This window comes from Eublepharis macularius, chromosome 12, assembly GCF_028583425.1.
Source record: "Eublepharis macularius isolate TG4126 chromosome 12, MPM_Emac_v1.0, whole genome shotgun sequence".
NCBI lineage: Eukaryota > Metazoa > Chordata > Lepidosauria > Squamata > Eublepharidae > Eublepharis > Eublepharis macularius.
This window is the reverse complement of record NC_072801.1, coordinates 36,954,055-36,973,019: the sequence shown is the minus strand read 5'-3', so window position 1 is coordinate 36,973,019 and position 18,965 is coordinate 36,954,055. Positions and strand designations below refer to the sequence as shown.

The window sequence follows — 18,965 nt, the reverse complement described above, 5'->3', positions numbered from 1 at the left end:
GTGTGTGTTTCTCACAGAAGAGTATCAAGGCAGAAACTGAAATTGCCACATAGGCTGAAACCTGGGCATTTCACACTCTAGGACCCAAGTAAGAACTAAAAAACAAAACTTGCATTATGAACGCACATTTTGCAATAAAATAAGCGTGACTATAGGAGGAAGAAAATTAAGTATGTGAATCTGGAGCAGGCTAGGCGAAAAGGAAATGGCTGGTTTGTTTAAAAAACAACAATTAGTAGGACTAAAACGTCTTTAGGCATCTGCTGATGAGTAACAACAAAAAGCTTGCAAAAGGTTGTTTTTTTAGTGAGCAAAAGCAGTATGAAGGGGCAGATCTTAAGGCCTGACTCAAATTAAAAAGGAGCTATGCAAGATTACTCCCATTTTCTCATGCAGTTTGAAGCTTGTATTGAAGGATGTCATTATGAATGTTGCCTTGATCATAATTCTAGATTGAGCAAAATTGCTGGAATTACCTTTATGCAGCTCAAGAGGCCCTTTGAACAGGATCCAGTGGTCTTAAGTGATATAGCTTTAGGGTGCAGAGCCATGGTCCCCAGCCCAGCACCTGCAGGTGCCATGGTTCCTGCCAATGCTGGCCCAATCCAACTGGGCTCTACAAAAGAAGGATGGCTGTGATTTACTGGAGCTCTTTTACCAGCCTTTCACAGATTGCTCTGTCAACCAGTTACTGCTAAAAATTCAGTAATAAAAACCTAAAATGGTATATGTATAGCCCTCTTTGCAACTGGGGAGACTTGAATTTCATGCATATGTGTAAAGTGCTATCAAGTCACATCTGATTTATGGCAACCCCACTGGGTTTTCAAGGCAAGAGACAAACAGAGGTAGTTTGCCATTCCCTGCCTTTGCACAGTGACCCTTGAATTCTTTGGTGGTCTCCCATCCAAGTAACAAAAAGAGGCAACCCTGCTTAGGTTCTATGATCTGACAAGATCAGGCTAGCCTGGGACATCCAGGTCAGGGTACCTGAATTTTGTACACAGACCAAAATAGCTGTTTATCAGTAAAGGGTAACATAAAGTGTTTAAGGGGACACTGAAGAATAAATCCATAGGCACATTATGCAACAGATAAAAAGTTTTATTAAAAATTATGAAATCAGAATAATTAGTCATTCAAACATAAAGGAAAATATTGAATTTGCTCAACAGGCCAACTTTCTTTGACCTAGGACATACTTGTGCGTCATCATCCTTGAGGTCTGAACTTAAAGTTCGCCAACAAACAAATACAAATTATGTAACCGTATTGCAGCTGTTTCCCAAAAGGATGTTTCCACCTGAGGATCTGAATCTCTGCATACTAGAGTCTCATCACTCCTTGTTGATGAAAAGTTGCCAGCAGTGGGCAAAGGAGTGTTCGTTCATTTGATGGCTTGTGCCAACCTACACTGTAAAAGAGGTAATATAAGAGACAGGAAACTTATGCTAATCAGAAGTTTTCATTCTTCATGTTAATGCAGGCTGAGTAACTACATTTCCTGCTTTGTAACAATTGTAGTTAGCATTTGAATTGGAGAATCTAGGAAAAGACAGAATTCTGTTTCAGGAATTTAACCGAGATTAGAAGCAGGTGGAAGTGGAGGGGAGGGGAGGAATCAGCCCGTACACATGTGAGAATCTAAATTTCAACCAGGGACTTTCAGTGCACAACTTTTGGGGTTAGCAAACCCAGGAATAGTGTGTCATGTAATTGTGTCTGACCTGTCAACAGCACTGTCAGCCGCAATGTAAGAATCACGATCCTAGTTGCTCTCTTTGAATGTGCAGCTCTCTTCTAAACCCTTTCCAATGAAGATTATCTAACCCCAGCTGAGATTCTGGTAAAGTCTTGATTGTGTTACAAGTCACAACTTCAACTGACATAAGCAACATGTAACAGACTTCAGCAGTTTGCTGTCCTTGGCCAGGCCTTGGTTTGTTGCCAGTTGTGTTCGGGGCTCAATGGCTGGATTGGTGTGTTGCCTTCTCTAAGATATGAAAGGCCAGGGGGGTGGAAGGAGGGCCTTGGCGGAGGGGGTTGTTGGCTTGACAGTCCAAACCCTGGGGAGGAAATTCTTGGAACGTGGAGGGATTGCTAGAGAATGGGCCCTTTCAAAGCTGCCGTCAAACCCTGCAGGCAGCCAGAAAGAGAGGAGGGGAGAAGGCTCGCTGTTCTTAAGGGGTTCTTTCCTCTCCTTGTATACTTGTTTTTTCATGCCCCACAGCTGTCTGCAAAGAGAAGGAATATTGCTCTTCTACCTGAAAGGGACAAAATATCCATCTTTGCGATCTCATTGATGGTAGGAATCCTGATGCAACCCGTTACATGGATACACCCATGGGGAGCACCACTTGAGAGAATTCTTGTACACCGGAGAATTCTTGCATGCAACTTCTCCTTGTCCTGGGAGCAAGTGGGCTTTCCCCTTCCTCCTCCCTGCTTGTTACTGCAGAGAGAGTATACCTCAGAGACAGGATACTATTAAAGCATTAATGGCTTGCCAAGGAAGTATTTCCTAAACTTGCATTACAAAGCTAGGAATGAAAGAACATAATAAGAGATGTATTACCATTTCAGATGACACAATAGTGTGCAAGTTTGTGAATTCTCCAGAACTGTGTATTAAGATGGATTTTTTTAAAGAGGAGGGGAGGGGGGGAGAAATGATCTTTTCGGGCACAAAGGGTGCTTAAGACTATGGTCTGAAAGGATCGTTTGCTTCCTTGCCTTTGCTTGTTTGTTTTCTAACCATCCAGCCCAGTTAAGAGTTCTGGAGAATCTGAAAGCTTGCACACTGTTTGTTCTTATTTTGGTCATCGAAAATGGCTTTTGCTTTGGGATGGTGAGAGTCGATGACATCTTATATTTAAGCCATTTTCTTCTTTTTTAATGGAAACTGTCCACAAAATACCAAGAATTCTGTGCTGAACAACGCAGCACGGCCACAGCAACAGTACACCCTGGTGTTGACGCAGAGGGCCCCCTTCCTTTGTAGAGGTCTGACTCAGATTGCCCACACGCATACACCCCTCCAGGCAACTCTGCCAATATAAGACAATGGAAAATAGGAATTCTTAGAAGAGACACTAAAAAGAGACCAAGTCCAACAATGCTTTTCTATAACTCCGTAGTGCATCAATACAGAATACAGCTCTGGCCCTCCCATCTAAAAAAAAAAGTTATCATGGCAATGTAGAAGAGAAAAGGTAGCTGGAAGTCCATTTCAGCGTTAAGAGTACCTAAGACCATACAATCAGATTGAACAATGATTTTCTTTAGAAAAGGAGCATGTTCCAGTTGGAAAAAAGCTTGAGAAGGTAGCTTTTTACAATAAGGAAAAAGAACTAGGTGGATAGACATCATAGAGATATATGAAAAGATTAATGAATATTTTTTTAAAAAAAATATATAAGAACTACAGGTCATCCCGTGCAGTCATTAATTGGGCAGTAGGTCCAGACTGACAGGCATGTGAAGAAATGTATAAATTACAGAGAATTTAATTATTTTTGGAATATGAGACCCATTCTCAGCACTGTAACTCGTGCAGTGACATACAAGAGTAACTAACAAATACCTAAGTGTATAAAAGCTCATCACAAAACAGCGCAATCAACAACATCTGGACAACAGCCATTAAAAAAAGAAACCCACAATTCGTTGCTATGTCCATAAATTGATAAAGCCTTTAAAAGAACCAGTAAATCTCATAAGCCCTGGCCCCTGACCTGGAAAGCCCAGTCTTGCCAGATTTCGAAGCTAAGCAGGGTCGGCTTTGGTTAGTCGTTGGATAGGAGACCTCCAGAGACCATGGCTCATGACAGAAGGCTTAAACCCCTCTCCCTGCACACCACAGCTCCAGTCTGAATTGGCCTCCAGGCTCCCAAGGATGGCCTTCACCTGTGAACTCCCAAGCACACAACTGCTTGACAAGTCCCTGGAACCATGTATCAGGTTGTCAGGCCCAAAGATGCAGCAGGAGGTGCATGGGAGCAAGGTGATGGCAGATAAGGTGATGTGAAGTAGGAGGCAGAGTTGCCTAGTTGTGCAAAAGAGCCTGGTGGTGCCCAATGGTTGGAGTTTATGGACATGCAGGAATGGCAGCAGAAAAAAAAGTTCTCAAGGCAGCCATAAAATGTCTTCCCCCCCACCCCACTCTGATATTTCTGCTTCCTCTACAGATCCCAGGAGAAAGCTAAAACCATAAAACCTGAACCCACACCATGGACCACCATAGGTCCTGGAATTCCTCCCAAAGGAAAGTGACTCCCCTTTCCCACAATTCTTGGATCCCTGCTTTTGCAGGCATAGAGTTGAAAAGGGTTGTTCAGGTGTAAAGAAACACCTTTCCTACCAGCAGTTGCATTGCAGGTAGGCTTGCCAGCTCCAGGTTGGGAAATTTCTGGAGATTTTGGGGTAGAATTTGGAGTGGGTAGGGTTTGGGGAGAGGAAGGACCTCCGCGGGATATAATGCCACAGAATTCACCCTCCAAAGCAGCTATTTTCTCAGGGAACTGATATCTATGGCCTGGAAATCAGTTGTAATTCCTGGAGATCACCATCCGCCACCTGGAGGTTGGCAACTCTAATTGCAGGCAGTTCAATAGGCACACTTTCCATGGAATGCCAATGTAGTGAGGGAAAAACAGCTTCGTTTGCTCTATTTCTACACAGTGCAGAGTTGAGAGGCAGAAATGCATCGGGTGAGGTTTTCTCATTACTGCCGCTCTACGCTAGGGAAACCTGCTCCCGTTGAACTACTGCCTGCCATGCAGCTAGTCCAGGCACACGACAGCAAAAGTTTTTAAAAGCCATGGCAACTCTACAGGTGCCTGCAGCGTTTACATGGTGAGCTGCCTCTTCTTTTCTTTCATAGTTTTCTTTTTTTCTAGTTGGAAGTTCCACCGCAAGAGTCTTTTGGAATAAGAAACTACTTTCCCCATAATCCTTTGCCTTTCGGACGAGAGCGGAACCTTCTCGTGTAATCGCTGCAACTAAAATGCCTGGGGGACGAATATTAGAATAGGACTATTTCCTGTGCAGAGCGGAAGCGGCGTCCTAGCCTCCTGTGAGGCGGGATGGCTGCTCGAACCGCACTGCTGCTATTGTTGGGGGCGGCAGGGGCAGGCCCGGCCCCGGCACAAGGGTCGCGAGGAGACCGGGAGCCCGTCTACCGAGACTGCTTGGCACATTGCGAGAAGCGCAACTGCTCCGGGGCCGGGCTGCGACACTTCCGCTCCCAGCAGCCGCTCTACATGAGCCTCACAGGTACCGCAAGGCTCCACCAAGGGCCACGCCCCCTGAGCATGTGGCCACGCCCATAAACTGGCCCGCTGCAGGGGTCCACCGAAGACAACCTCCTTTGCACAGCCGGCAAGGGTCAGCGCTCTGCTCGCTTCTCTCGGTGCCTCTGTGGCTCCTCCCAGGCACTTTTGCGAGCAACTAAATGGAGAGAAAATTTGCAGGGTGCATTTCCCAAAATCAGTAGATAATGAGTTTTTTAAAAAATCTGGATAAAAGTTTCTAGCGTAAAAAGGTTCTCAAGCAAGCGTCAAGACCCGCATTTTTTAATTCAGAAATTAAGAATGGCTACTTCCTCCCGCTCAATCCATGGCATAGGTTGTTAAGTTCCTGTATATGTTTACTTCTTAGCAAGGAAGGGGCTGTTGCTCAGCGTCTTGTGAGTTCAGTCTTTGCATCGCTGTTTCAACGATCTCTGCAGAAAGTGCTGGGAAAGTCCTGTTTCATTTGAGATTCTGAAGAGCTCCTGCTGCTCAGAGCCGATTGGACTGAGATAAGAGGGAATAACGGTTTTACTGGGTAGAAGGCAGCTTCATATACCTTAAATTCCATGGTGTTCAATTTATGTATTTTTCTATTTTTCACAACCTTGTGAAAAAGAGACGGATTGGTCCAGCATCACATCTAGTGAGGTTCCGTGGAAGAACAGAGATACAAATATGGGTCTCTCTCTACCACTACACTAGAGTGGTTCAGTAAAGCTTAACCCCAAGGAAAGATTGTAGGACTGTTGCTTTAAGCACAGTACTTCTGGCTTTCCCACTCCTGAAGTGCCCCCATCTGTCCCTCACTCCTTGAATATGCATCTAAACTAAAGCAGGCAAATCACAAATACATTTATGTGGAAACCACACAGGACGTTAAATGGTGTTTCTAAAAGAATGGATATGATTGCATTTTTCGTTTTTGTGGCCCCAAGCAGATTAACATTCATTCAGAAACATTCAGTATGTTCTTAATGTTTTAAAAACATTACCAGCCTTAAAGACCCTCTTTAGGTTCTGCCCCTAATGACTTGCTCGAAAAGAAAAAAAAGTCACAAGGCGTATGGTTAGCTTATAATTGCTTAAAATAAAATATACATACAATTCCAATAACCTCTCGGTCACTTCAAAGTGATTTTAATAAGGGGGTTTTTTTTGTAGGTATTGTTAGAGATGGGAAGGAGAAAAAATCCTGGACATTATTTTGGGGTGGAAAACCAATTTTAACCTAAGGATTTTTTTTCTTTTTTTGAAACAGAAGCATTGGAATTTTGGGGGAGAACTTTAAAAAAAAAGATTAATGCAACATTTTCTGTTTTGGAATGAGGGAAAGACTTTTAAGACCAATGCTGTTTATTCAAAGTGTTTAGGATACAAAACAGGCTACAGCAGTAGAGGATGATAATTGCTGAGTAGATACACAACATATTTCCAGTGTATGTTGTTTAAACGTGATTCATTTTATCAGCGTCTTAACGTGCATGATAATGTAATATTGAAAAGTTCAATGTTTTCATTGTTCTACATCGAAATATGCTGCTAATCTGTTGTTATTGTTTGCTACCATTTCTGTTTAAATAATACACTCCTTTTTAGTACTACATACATTGTGTTTTCTATTTCCAACTGGCAAAAATGAAGCTATGTTTGTTAACTAGGTAGTATAGGGTGCAGCAGTTTGCCACCCCTTTCTTGTATTGGATATATTTGCAATTTTTCTAGTAAAAATTAAGCCTTTTGTATTTTTTCATTTAATAAACATGACAAATAGTACAATTGTATAGGCTAGCTAAATTATAAATGATGCATTTTATGTTCTTTAAATAGAATTCTTTTAGACTTGATAAGAAAGTAAGTATTGCATATGTTTCAGGTTTCTAGGTTTTGTCCAGGTGCTCCAACATTCCAGATATTTTACATCTCTGGCTATTGTCCAAATAAACATCTTCCCTAACTTTATGTTTCTCCGTACGTATTTTAGGATGGACTTGCAGAGATGATTGTAAATATGAATGTATGTGGCTTACTGTGGGCCTTTATGTCCAGGAAGGATACAAAGTGCCTCAGTTTCATGGAAAGGTGAGTGGTGTCCATGAGTTGAGCTGGGGTATAAGAAGGAGTTGGGGTACTTCTTATGGTGGGAATCCCTGAAGTTGGAGAGCACCACTAATGCTGTCTGGCGCAGAAAGATTTTGGTTCTCAAAAAACACCACCTGGATCCTCCTTTTAAGCCTTCCTCCACAACTGTGAGAGCCAGAAACTTTTCTAAAATTGGAAGTGTAATGTAATATAATGTATTATGGGAATTATAATAGCACAGACTATGTTCACTGCTCTGAGTGGGCAGTAAGCTGCCTAGAAGAGCAATATATAAGAACAATATTGTTATTACTACAATATCATCATCATGATTGTCCTCCATGCACTCTGTGAGTTCCATGGTCATTTCCCACTTTTCCCCAAACTATCCAAGTGACATCTTTCTCAGCCAGCAACATTGCAAACCTGCCTGCCCCACCCTTAGAACCCAAGTCTTGCCCAAGTCAAGATTTGGTCCTTCTCAGCCAACTGAGTTCACTTCTCCAGGCTGTTCTATTGCAGGGTTCCTTGCTTGCCTTCTGAGTTCTGTTTCTAAGCTTCTAACACAGCATTCAGTAGCTCTAACAATGATAACATTATCTGTGCTAAGGAAAGCTGGTTCATTAAGAGGCATATCCAGCAATCACTTCTCTTGATTTGCAGCTGAAGTTGGGCCTGTTTCATGCTGCTGTTTGAGGCGCCAGAACCTCTTGCCTCCTTTTAACCACTTTCCACCACAACCATGAGGACCAGAAACTCTTCTTTAAAAGAAAGTATAAGGTGCTAAAGTCAGAAGGCCAGCTGGTGGCAGTTCCACCAGTTCTTCTTGCCACCTGTCAGATCAGGGAACTTTCTGTAGGGCTGTGCATCCCTCTTAGGGTATTCTAGTTTTAGTCCCTGAAATCATCCTGGAAAGCATATATGTGTGTTTTACGTTTGGGCATGTCATGATTTTTTTGTTCTTGTTCTGTTTTTCCTCCCTTAGTGGCCCTTCTCTCGTTTCCTGTTCTTTCAGGAGCCAGCTTCTGCCTTCGCTTCACTCCTAAATGGACTTGCCAATTTAGTCATGCTGAACAGATACAAAGCTGCCGTCCCACCTTCTTCTCCCATGTACCATACCTGTATCGCCTTTGCTTGGGTAGGTAATTTTCTGGTGCTGTTTAGCTTGCTTCTATCCCTGTCATCTCACAGCTTAGCAGCACAATTCTAAATAGGGTTCCTTGAAAATAAGTCCAATACATTTCAATTAGATTTATTTCCAAGTCAGAATGTGAGATTACAGACTTTGATTCCATTCAGGAAGGGGGAAAGCCAAACTCGTGAAGGTGAGGTGGGATCCCTGCTATGCATAGGCTGGGTGGAAGAGGAGGAGAAGATCAGCAGGTCTGTTTAAAGTGGTCCCTCTTCTTATACAAACACTTGGCTCTGTACACCTTATTCTCCCTGAGACAGAAAAGCCAGGCTCTACAGCAAGTTTGGTGTAGTGGTTAAGAGTGTGGGACTCTAATCTGGAGAGTTGGGTTTGATTCCCCATCCTCCACTTGAAGCCAGCTGGGTGACCTTGGGTCAGTCACAGCTCTCTGGAGCTCTCTCAGCCCCACCTATCTCACAGGGTGTTTGTTGTGGGGATAATAATAACATACTTTGTAAACCGTTCTGAGGGGGAATTAAGTTGTCCTGAAGGGCGGTATATAAATCAAATGTTATTGTTATTGTATCACTTTCCAAGGTCTGCCTCAGGCACACTCATAAATTTGCAAATACTTTACTTCATCTATACCCCATCTTTCTCCCCAGTGGGGACCCAAAGCAGCTTACATCATTCTCCTTTCCTCCATTTTTCCTTCACAACAACCCTGTGAGGTAGGTTAGGCTAAGTGTGTGTGGCAGGCTGAAGTTCACCTACCAAGCTTCCATGGCAGAGTGGCAGGATTTGAGTCCAGTGACACCTTAGAGGCCAACAAGATTTTCATAGTGTTATACTCTGAAAATCTTGTTGATTTCTAAGGTGCCACTGGTCTCAAATCCTGCTGTTCTCCTGCAGACCAACATGGCTACCCACCTAAAACTATGGCAGAGTGGGAGTCAAATCTGGGCCACCCAGTCCCTAGTCCACAACTCTGAGCATTGTACCACACTGGCAAGCAGCTTTTCATCATATGACAGGCAGGTTCCTAGCCGAGCAACTTGTTTTCTTATACTTCTGTAGCATTCATGTGGCAGAGCTCACCTTCAAAGTTCTGATCTTAGCTTGTGTGTTTAACTTGGCCTACATTTTTTCCTCCCTCTGTCTTCAGGTTTCTTTGAATGCCTGGTTCTGGTCTACGATTTTTCACACTCGAGACACAAATCTAACCGAGGTGAGTGGCATTGTGTCATGAAAATGTTGCATAACCGATGTAGCAGTAAAAGGTTTGGGGGATTTTTTAAGGTATTGTGAAAAATCAGTCCCCAGTTCTGTCAATAAAAATAAGTTCCTGACCCCCAGAACTTTAGGAAGAGAATGAGAACTTGTCCTAAACACATTTACACAGACATAAATGCAGCAGAAGGCAAGGAGACGTGCTTTCAAGTAAGCATGCATAGGGTCGATGATCTTTCAAGCTCAGCAATTGTTTTTATAACTAACTATTCAAGTGCATGCCATTTTATAGAGTAAAAGCCAAGGGAGATCCATGTGGCATGGGCCTGACTGCCCTTCCTCCCTCAGGGGATGCTAAGAAGAACTGCTTTCCCTTGCCTTCAGTTTGCTTTCGGTAAGAGGGAGCCTTCCACAAAAGTCAACCCTTCCTGGAATACACCAGGCACATCAAACTGCTTCAATAGCTTGCTGAGAATCTACACATCTAGCAAGGGAGGGGGGGGAACTAGTTACATGTTCGTTAGGGCAGGGGCAGAGACATTTTTGTTTTTAAGCCGTTTATCTACCATGGAGTAAGGACTGTTGCAGATCTCTGCTGAATTTCTTTTCCCACAGAAAATGGACTATTTCTGCGCTTCAGCTGTTATCCTTCACTCTGTATATTTATGTTGTGTTCGGTGAGTATCTATTCTTCCCCACCCTGTAATTTCTTTGAATTAGCATTAGCTAAAAGGATGGAAAGGCACAAACATTTATCTAGGCCAGGGGTTGAGCTCTGGGCACTTTTGGAATGTTGAGAGTAGTTAGTGAGAGCCCCCAAAATGGCTGCAATGGGAACTTGACTTGGCCAGCCACAAAATGGCTGCCATAAGGGCTCAGCCTGATGAAAAAATGTTGGGTGGTTCCACAGAATGTTAGGCAGTTCCTAGCTGCACTTCCTCCTGTTATGGAGAAATCTATTTCCAAAATGGGTGCTCTCTGCAGAGACGAGAGTGATGTCTCCTATGTTGTTCTAAAGCACCGCCTCCTCCCAATGAAGTGGAAGAAAGTCAGGCTTGGTTCTTTGCTTTAGTGAGGTGGTCCATTGGGGAAGAAGCAAGTGAGCGCCTTGTCTAGGCCAAATCCCTATAAGGTAATGGTAGTGGCTTTCACAGCACTCCTTTCCCCACAGGCAGAGGGGAAAAGGGCAAGCACGCCACAGCCCATGGCCTTCTGTTTGTTTTGTCACAGGACCCTGGGGTTAAAACGTCCAGCTTTTGCCACCGTCTTTGGGGGTTTCCTGCTCCTCTTCCTGGCCTGCCACATCTCATACCTGACGCTTGTGCGGTTTGATTATGGCTACAACATGGCTGCCAATGTGGCAATCGGTGAGGCCTGCCTGTCATGTACATATATGTAACATAGGACACCAGTCACTGGAAACACCCCTGCCTTACGCGCACAGCATGACATAATAATGTTCAACTTTTAACATTGATCACTGTTTATATGAATTACCATGAATTTTTATTTATTTATTTTTCTTTATATTTAGTCCTCCTTTCTTGCTAGGACCAAAGGCAGATTACGCAGTAAAAAACAATGCCATAAGAACAATATAATATGTTCAGCAAACAATATGGTAAACCATATTACAAAATTAGAGACAGAAAAGCACTCAAAACAGTATAATGTATACAATAAAAGGTCTAATGCACAGAGCAAACGTTGCACCAAAACTAGATTACAAAACTGAAGAATGATTCAGTGAGACTTTTTCAGGGCCAGGCTGGGAAACTAGGTACATGTTAATCCCATAGAACTTCAGTCCCATAGAAGAACATGGATGTAGTTGTGAGAGTGGCCAGGCTGCTATGCACATAACATGGAGGTTTCTCAGCAGTCATGGTTCAGTTGCAAGGCAGAGAGCTGGTTCAGGTTGGTGGGACAATGGCTTGGTGGTAGAGCATCTGCTTTGCATGCAGGAGGTCCCAGGTTCAATCCCTGGCATCTTCAGCTAAATGGATCAGGCAGGAGATGCTGCAGAAGGCCTCCACCTGAGGCCTGGAGAGCCACTGTAGACACTGACTGTAGTACTGACCTTGGATGTGACTCAGCACAAGACAGCATCATGTGTGAAAGCTTCAGGCTTTACGGCACCCTCTCTAGTGAATAACTTCTGCACTGCAAAGAGCTCAGGTATGCCAGTGCAGAAGTGGACCCCCTGCCTCGATTTGGGCTTGGAGATAGAGCCAAGACCTGCCACAGGTGTTCAGTGTTTCCCCCAGCTTGCTTATTTCGGGGATTGGGGCCTGGCAAATGTACTTGGAGATCTGATATTGAGGGAGGAGCAACCTGGTCCAGATGTCCTACTGCCACTCACATTGTAGGCAGTACCACTACCTCCACAATGCTTACAACTGCACAGCCACATGCATAGAAGTCCGAAGCCCCCTGCTCCATGTGTCCACAAGCTGATAATACCAACGGCAAACGTGAAGGATTTTCTTCTCCTTTTGTCTGCTTGCCTCCCGCAGGCCTCCTCAACCTCTTCTGGTGGTTGGGCTGGTGCATGAGGAACCAGCAACGCTTGCCATACGTCTGGAAGTGCGTGGCAGTTGTCCTGCTTCTGCAAGCCTTGGCTTTGCTAGAGCTCCTGGACTTCCCGCCGTTGTTTTGGGTCTTCGATGCCCATGCGATCTGGCACATCAGCACCATCCCTGTCAACATCCTTTTCTACAGGTCAGCCACAACTGCATGGTGTAGTGATTAGAATGTTGGACTAGGATGGTCATGGGCAATATGATACCCACCAATGAGTTTCCTGGTGCCCGCTTGCTGCTTCTCCAAAGCAAAGAGCCCATCATGGCTATCTTCTACCTCACTGGATCACGAGGTGCTTCAGAAGACCCTAGGAAGCATCTTCAGAGAGTGCCCATTTGTAAATAGCTGCCCGCATCATAGGAGGATGCTTCGCTTGGAACCTCCCAACATTTTGTAAATCCTCCCCCCCCCCACCAACGGCAGCCAATATGGCACCTGCTATGATTGGTCAAAATTCCAAAAGTTCTCCGGAGGGACAGCAAAGTTTAAGCCCCTGGACAAGGAGCTGGGAGTCCAGAGTTCAAATCCTTGCTGTGCCTTGAATCTTGCTGTGCGTCTTTGTCCCCTCATCCTCTTATTTATTCAATTGTTATTTATTCAACTGAGAGCCAGTTTGGTGTAGTGGTTAAGAGCACGGGACTCTAATCTGGAGAACCAGGTTTGATTCCTCACTCCTCCACTTCAAGCCAGGTGGGAGACCTTGGGTCAGTCACAGCTCTCTGGAGCTCTCTTAGCCCCACCCACCTCACAGGGTGTTTTGTTGTGGGGATAATTATAACATATTTTGTAAAGCGCTCTGAGTGGGTGTTAAGTCATCCTGAAGGGCGGTATATAAATCGAATGTTGTTGTTGTTGTTTGCTTTATTTATACTCTGCCTTTTCTCCCCAATGGGGACCCAAAGTTGCTTACATCATTTTTCTCTCCTCTAGTTTATCCTCACAACAACCCTGTGAGGTAGGCTGGGCTGAGAGAATGTAACAAGCTCAAGGTCACCCAGTGAGCTTCCATGACAGAGCAGGGATTCATGTCTCCCAGATCCTAGTCCGTCACTGTAACGACTATGCCTCTCTGGTTGTGAGGAGGACCAGGCATGCCACCCTGAACTTCCTGGAGGAAGGATGAGAGAAAAAATGTACTAGATAGATCTCTGGATACTATGTGCTGGTGACAGTCAACAGGAGGAAATTTTATTCACTAGAAATGGAAGTCCAGTGGCACATTTATTTCAATATGAGCTTTTGTGAGTCTTCATCTATCCCCAGAAGATTGCATGCTCTCGATACTTGCCTTCGTGGTCTTGACGGCTTTAAAGAAATGAAAGTTGAGGTTATTAGGTGTGGTGTTTAAGCGCTCAAAACCAGTACCATGCATTTGCATGGTACAGTTTCATAATCTCAGAATACATAGCAGGCCTCAGCACAAAATTTTGAAATACACTCTTGCCTGAGATGTTACTCACTCTTGATTGGAAGGGAACCAGCCTGGGCCCTACTTTTCTCCCTTTAACAGCAATGTGATGTGTAGAAATTGGCAGGGGAAAGTTTCTCCGTGCGTGGAGGTAAGTCTCATGGCTGTGAATTTCTGCCCACTGCACTGCTGCTAAAAGGCAAGGGGAGTAGGGGCTAGTTGAGAAGTTGACAGTTATTCCTGTCTATGTAGGACAGAGCATAGTCAGTCCCAAAGGTGTGTGTGTGTGTTAGAAATTCTAGTTTGTAGCCAGTCCTGTGTTAAACTGTGGCACATTTCATAAGCCTTTGTTAAACAAAGACATGCAGCCTTTTGCAAGGAGCGATTCCCTGGAAGCTGTGTGGCTCATGTACCTGCTGGAAGGGGTCCTACCACATTGCTCAGTAAAGTTTGAAGCCTTCTTCCTCATCCAGTGGCTCTTTATCCCACAGAGAAGCCATTCAAGTTGAAGGAAGGATCCTTGGATCCAGGCTGCTCTTTCAGGCAGTTTGCAAGTCAGCAGTTCAGTTATCAGCAGTTCCCATGCATGTATAAGGTCTTGGGGAAATGGCATGGGGGTGGGGAGGGGAGTGGAGATGAGCTGTAGCTAGATGTGGGTTCCCCAGCAATTCCTTGAGGTCAAGTGTGGGCTCTGCAGGCTGTTGAGGCCAGTGGTAAGTTTTGTTCAGTGCCTTGTAACAAACCCAGCTAATCTCTCCACTGACAGTCAAACAATCCCTTCTTCTTCTCCTTACAGTTTCCTCGTGGACGACAGCCTCTATCTCTTGAAGGCCAACTCAGACATTCTTAAAATAGACTAAAGCCTTTAGTGCAACACAGATTGGGGGAGAGCACTCGCCTCTTTAAAGGACACCCACTGGTCATTTCCAGCATTCGAGGAGCTGGGCTTGCTTTGCTTTGAGAAGTGGTGACAGTTTGGACTTCCTCTTTTCCTTCTACTCTTAAAGTGTCCATATCTGGGTTTTTTTGCCATGATGTAATACACTGGTTGCCTTTCTCCTGGATGTATCAGGATATACATCTTTCCTCCCCAGGAACTTGGCTTGAGGGTACATCATCGTACCTTCTGGATGTTTTTTTTGTGTGTTTCTTTTGAGGGAGAACCAGGGACGGTCTCCCTCTTGCCTTGCTCGCCTTGATTCCTTTTCAGTTTAGTGTAGTTTAGTTTTGTGAGTGGCTCTGCAGCATTGGATCTGCTAGTCTGATGGGCTCTACTAAAGGGACTTCAAAAGTATTGTGGAAGATGGTGGTGAGCTGAGAACATTTGGAGACCTTGTTTGCGCTGTGTCAACTGCTTCAGGAAAGAAGAGCATTATGTTGCCTGCTTGACAGATTACCCTTAACTGTCTCATCAGAAGTAACTATGCTATGAATTCTGCTTCCTCCCTTTTAAACAAGTGGGAAGAGAGGAGAGATGCCAAGTTGCAGAGATTAATTTCTTAAAAGGAACATGCTGGGGTTCAACCCTTTCCAGACAGTGTATCCTCTGACCTTTAACTGTTGTGTGCACCCACTCACAAAACTCACTTGGACCTCACCCCCCCCCCAACTCTGTCTTATATTTGTGCAAACTGGCTGAGATTGCTCCTGGATGGCAGGGGCACTCTTCACATGCTCAACTGCACGCAGCTCATTAGGATCCCAGCACCAATCTCTGACGTTAATAAGCGGGCTCCAAGACAGGAGCCATGGGTCAAATTGAGGCCAGTTGGGTAGAGAAGATGCTTGTGAGGATTTGCTTCATTTTACAAAAAGGAAAAAGGGGTTTCACCATAAAGATCATTCCTACCAAGATGTGGAAGCTTTGTTTTTTCAGGCTTTACAAACACCAGGCTGATTCAGAGAGGAAATCATGGATATTTGTCTTTTTCTTTGACCCATCTGCTCTTGTTTTTAAAATAGCAATACAGACGTTGTAGATTGGACTGGGGATTTTTGTGATACGGATTGCCTTGCTGCTTCTGACCAAAGTTCCGTCTCATCCAGTTCTGTGTCTCCAGCTGCCCCTGAGAACTTCATAAATGCAGCGGGGTGGAGCCCCTGTTCCTAGTCCTCAGTCTCCGGTACAATGAAGTCTGCTACCTCAGGTTCTGTTTTTAGTTACTGTAACCAATAGCCATTGCTAGATTGAACTGTCCTTGATGAAATCTGAGGAGGGGCCATTTGGCAGCCCAGAGAGGTCCAATTTTGCCTCCACTACCAACATTCTTGAAATGATTGAAATTGAGGATCTCGGCTTGCAACTCTTTAAGTTGCCTGCATAGTTCAGGCAACAACTATTAAACCCTGTTGCTTTCTTGTGCCTGCCCGTGTACAGGAGACCCAAGTTTCGCCACCCCTCTACCTTGAACTTGTGCGATTTGCAAGTCTCTGCACCTTCAAAACCCATCTCTGTAAGAAAAAAAAAATTCAACCAGATGAGCATGGAACACTGGAGCCAGAAAAATTGGAGATGGTAGAACAGGGCCCCAAGTGCCTTTTGTGCAAAGAGTGCCAAAGGTTCAGACATTACTAAGAAAAAAGAGTACCAAAGGAGAGTAAAAACGGACAAGGCCGTGGAGAGTGCTGATGTGGGAGAGTCTCAGCAGTGGCCAGCCACTAGGTGGCAGTAGTTGCCCAGTCACTGAAAATATGCTCGTTTTGTCTGGTCTGCCTCCCTCTCCAGTGTTACACATTAATGGTTTTATGATGAATTTTACTGCAATGGTTTTCAAAATGCTTTCTGGTTACCTGATGTCAGGACTACTTAGATGTTCCTAAGTCAGCAAGATCAGATTTGCTCACCATGATCCATTGGCTCCTCCTGTGCACAATCACTGGCATGTAGGGAGGGTGTGTTCTAGGTCACACACCCAGAAGATGTGGGTCAGTGCTGAAGCTGAGCAAGCATGATTGATGTCCCACAGGAGCTGTGTGCATGCTGGAACGTGCCATAGAGTCTGCTCCAACATTCTGGGGTTCCTTTGTTGGCAAGGAGAAAGGATTCCGTAGTCATAGGAAGTTTGAAAGCACTGTAAAGAAGGCCAAATTTGCTTTAAGAACTCTCATTCCATAGGAGTAAAAAAAAATGTTTATGGGGCCAGAAGACACTTTTCAACATGAAGTTGCTGCCTTTTTTGCCTGGCAGAAATTCACTAGGGGGAACTTTCTTCATCTCTCTATGTCTTTGTGTCATAAAAACTGGTCTATTGGGCAGCTTTCTTGACAAGAAAAAAGAGGAAACCTTTCTAGCTGAGTGTGCAGTAAGAACCTCCATGTATCAGCTCACCTCCTCTCACCCCACCCTAGTTAACCACCATAGTGGTGACCACAGCATGTGCTACAAGTCAGGAGAAAGCAGGGCAGAAAACTGATCAGTTAAATTGGTATGAATGTGATGGATAACTAGTTGGGTGCCAAGTCCAGAGCCTGAGAAGGCCCCTGTGCCTATAATAACTGCAGGGAGGCAGATGGTCCATTGGCACTACGCTGTCCAGGAGGCGCATATTCCTCCTTGCATGTGCTCAGGACCCATTCTGAATTTTCACTCAAATCCTAACACTTCAGAAACTCTGAGTGGGGAGAGTGGAGACGTGATCAATTTGTGCTGAAGCCCCAGAAACCATAAAGCAAACCAGGCAAGATCTCCAGTGACCAAAGAGGGGCACTTTAGTGGCCTGTAAAGTTCTCTGCGCCTCTCTGTGACTAACAAAAGCCAAATGCATGAAGGCAAAATAAGCAGGTCTCCCTGGGGCTGCCAGAATTCAACTTCTCTTGGTGCAGAATTTTGATTTTTCTTTTGAGATTTTCCAAGATTTTATGAAAATAGCAGCACTCTTTTTTGCATTAGAAAAATTAAAAACGGTGGAGGAGTAATCTTCAGGGTGCTTTCTGCCTGTTGCCAGGTACAGTTTGAGGCCCCTGCAGTTCATGGCTACTTGGATTTTTGCATTCCTGCTTTGACACAGTATCCATTTTCTGGCTGGATGCGTATATTGGATTAACTGTAATCCAGGCTGCTACCGTCAAAAAGCTGTTCCTCCCCTCCCACCCTGTCCCTGACCCCTGCTGTCAAAGGACTGTACATTCCATACGCTTTGCCAATCCTTTTGGCGAGGAGCTTGGAAAACGGATGGTGGCTGAAGGTGACCTGTTAGGGCTTGTCCTCAAAGCCTGTCGTATTTCAGCAGAAGGACAGGAGCTTCAGAAGGTTGTTTTCCATCATATTTAGAAAAGCTGGCTGTGTTCCCAAGCCTAAAATCCCATCATGATCAAGCCCACCAGCAGTGATGATCAGAGCTGGGCACATCCTGTTTTCCCCCTGTGATTCTGAGAAAATTGTTTTGTGAAGGAAGACAGTTTTCTAAATTAAGCAAGGTTGCATCTGTCTGCATCTTTTACACAGTTTATTCTGTTTGGTTGTGCTTTGTTATGTAATGACGCTTGTTTCTTTGATTGTGTTTAATGTCTCCTCTTAACTTCCTTTAGGGAAGTGAAGGCAGCTTACCTAGGATTTCCAGGAGGTCACCTATCCAGCCACAGAAACTTCTCTTCAGCAAGGGGGCTGTTACACATGCCTTTGGACCGTGCCAGAGGTTTCTGCTAGCTGTGAGGGGTGCAGAACAGAGGAAGAGCATTTTCTCTCCATACCCCTCCCTTTAAGATTAAGAAAACTGGGCACTATCTGCCTTTATCTTCTCATTCTTGTGTGCACAAAGCCATTCACCGGTGAGCATGTGTTCAGCCTTTGGTTTGCTTTTGCTTTTTTAATAATAAAAGAGGCTAAAACTTTTTAAAAACTCATGTTCAAAAGTCACATAATGAAAATACTACTTTCAGGATCTGATGGTCTGGTCCCTGGGATAAGGCCTTCCTCTGCTGCCCTGTCGGGTGTGGGAACAGGAGGGCTATTTTAGGGCAGTGATGCTCTAGAAATCTTCCCTGCTGCATTGTGGTTCAAAACCAATAAAAGGTGCGTAGTTCCTTCAGAGGACTTGCCATTGTCCACGCTCACTGATGCGGCTGCCGCCACTGAGAGGCTGCTTTGAGGCATGCAGCAGGGTTGAGACGTAGCATGTGGCGAGCATAGCGATAGTGACAGTGCCCTATAATTCCCCATTTAACTGGGAAGTCCATTGATCTCTGCCAGCTGGACATGGCTGATCTTGTTCCCAGCACCACCACCCCCTTAAAGTGGCACAGT

At 44.6% G+C, this 18,965-nt stretch overlaps 1 protein-coding gene across 6 annotated transcripts; it reads left to right on the top strand.

Annotated features, from left to right (window-relative positions):
• The first annotated feature begins 1,347 nt into the window (after positions 1-1,347).
• On the top strand, positions 1,348-18,555 carry PGAP3 (post-GPI attachment to proteins phospholipase 3). 6 transcript variants are annotated; one of them, XM_054995539.1, is made up of 9 exons: positions 5,073-5,274; positions 7,273-7,370; positions 8,356-8,508; positions 9,668-9,730; positions 10,348-10,409; positions 10,963-11,099; positions 12,249-12,453; positions 14,520-15,870; positions 18,251-18,307. In XM_054995539.1, the coding sequence occupies exons 1-8, from the start codon at positions 5,085-5,087 to the stop codon at positions 14,581-14,583; spliced, it is 972 nt and encodes a 323-aa protein (XP_054851514.1). In that variant the 5' UTR covers positions 5,073-5,084; the 3' UTR covers positions 14,584-15,870; positions 18,251-18,307. The 6 variants fall into 6 exon arrangements, with proteins under 6 accessions (XP_054851516.1, XP_054851514.1, XP_054851513.1 ...); XM_054995541.1 differs by lacking the exons at positions 5,073-5,274; positions 14,520-15,870 and adding an exon at positions 1,348-1,425 and having other exon boundaries at positions 18,251-18,555; XM_054995538.1 differs by lacking the exon at positions 14,520-15,870 and having other exon boundaries at positions 8,386-8,508; positions 18,251-18,555.
• The last annotated feature ends 410 nt before the right edge of the window (positions 18,556-18,965 follow it).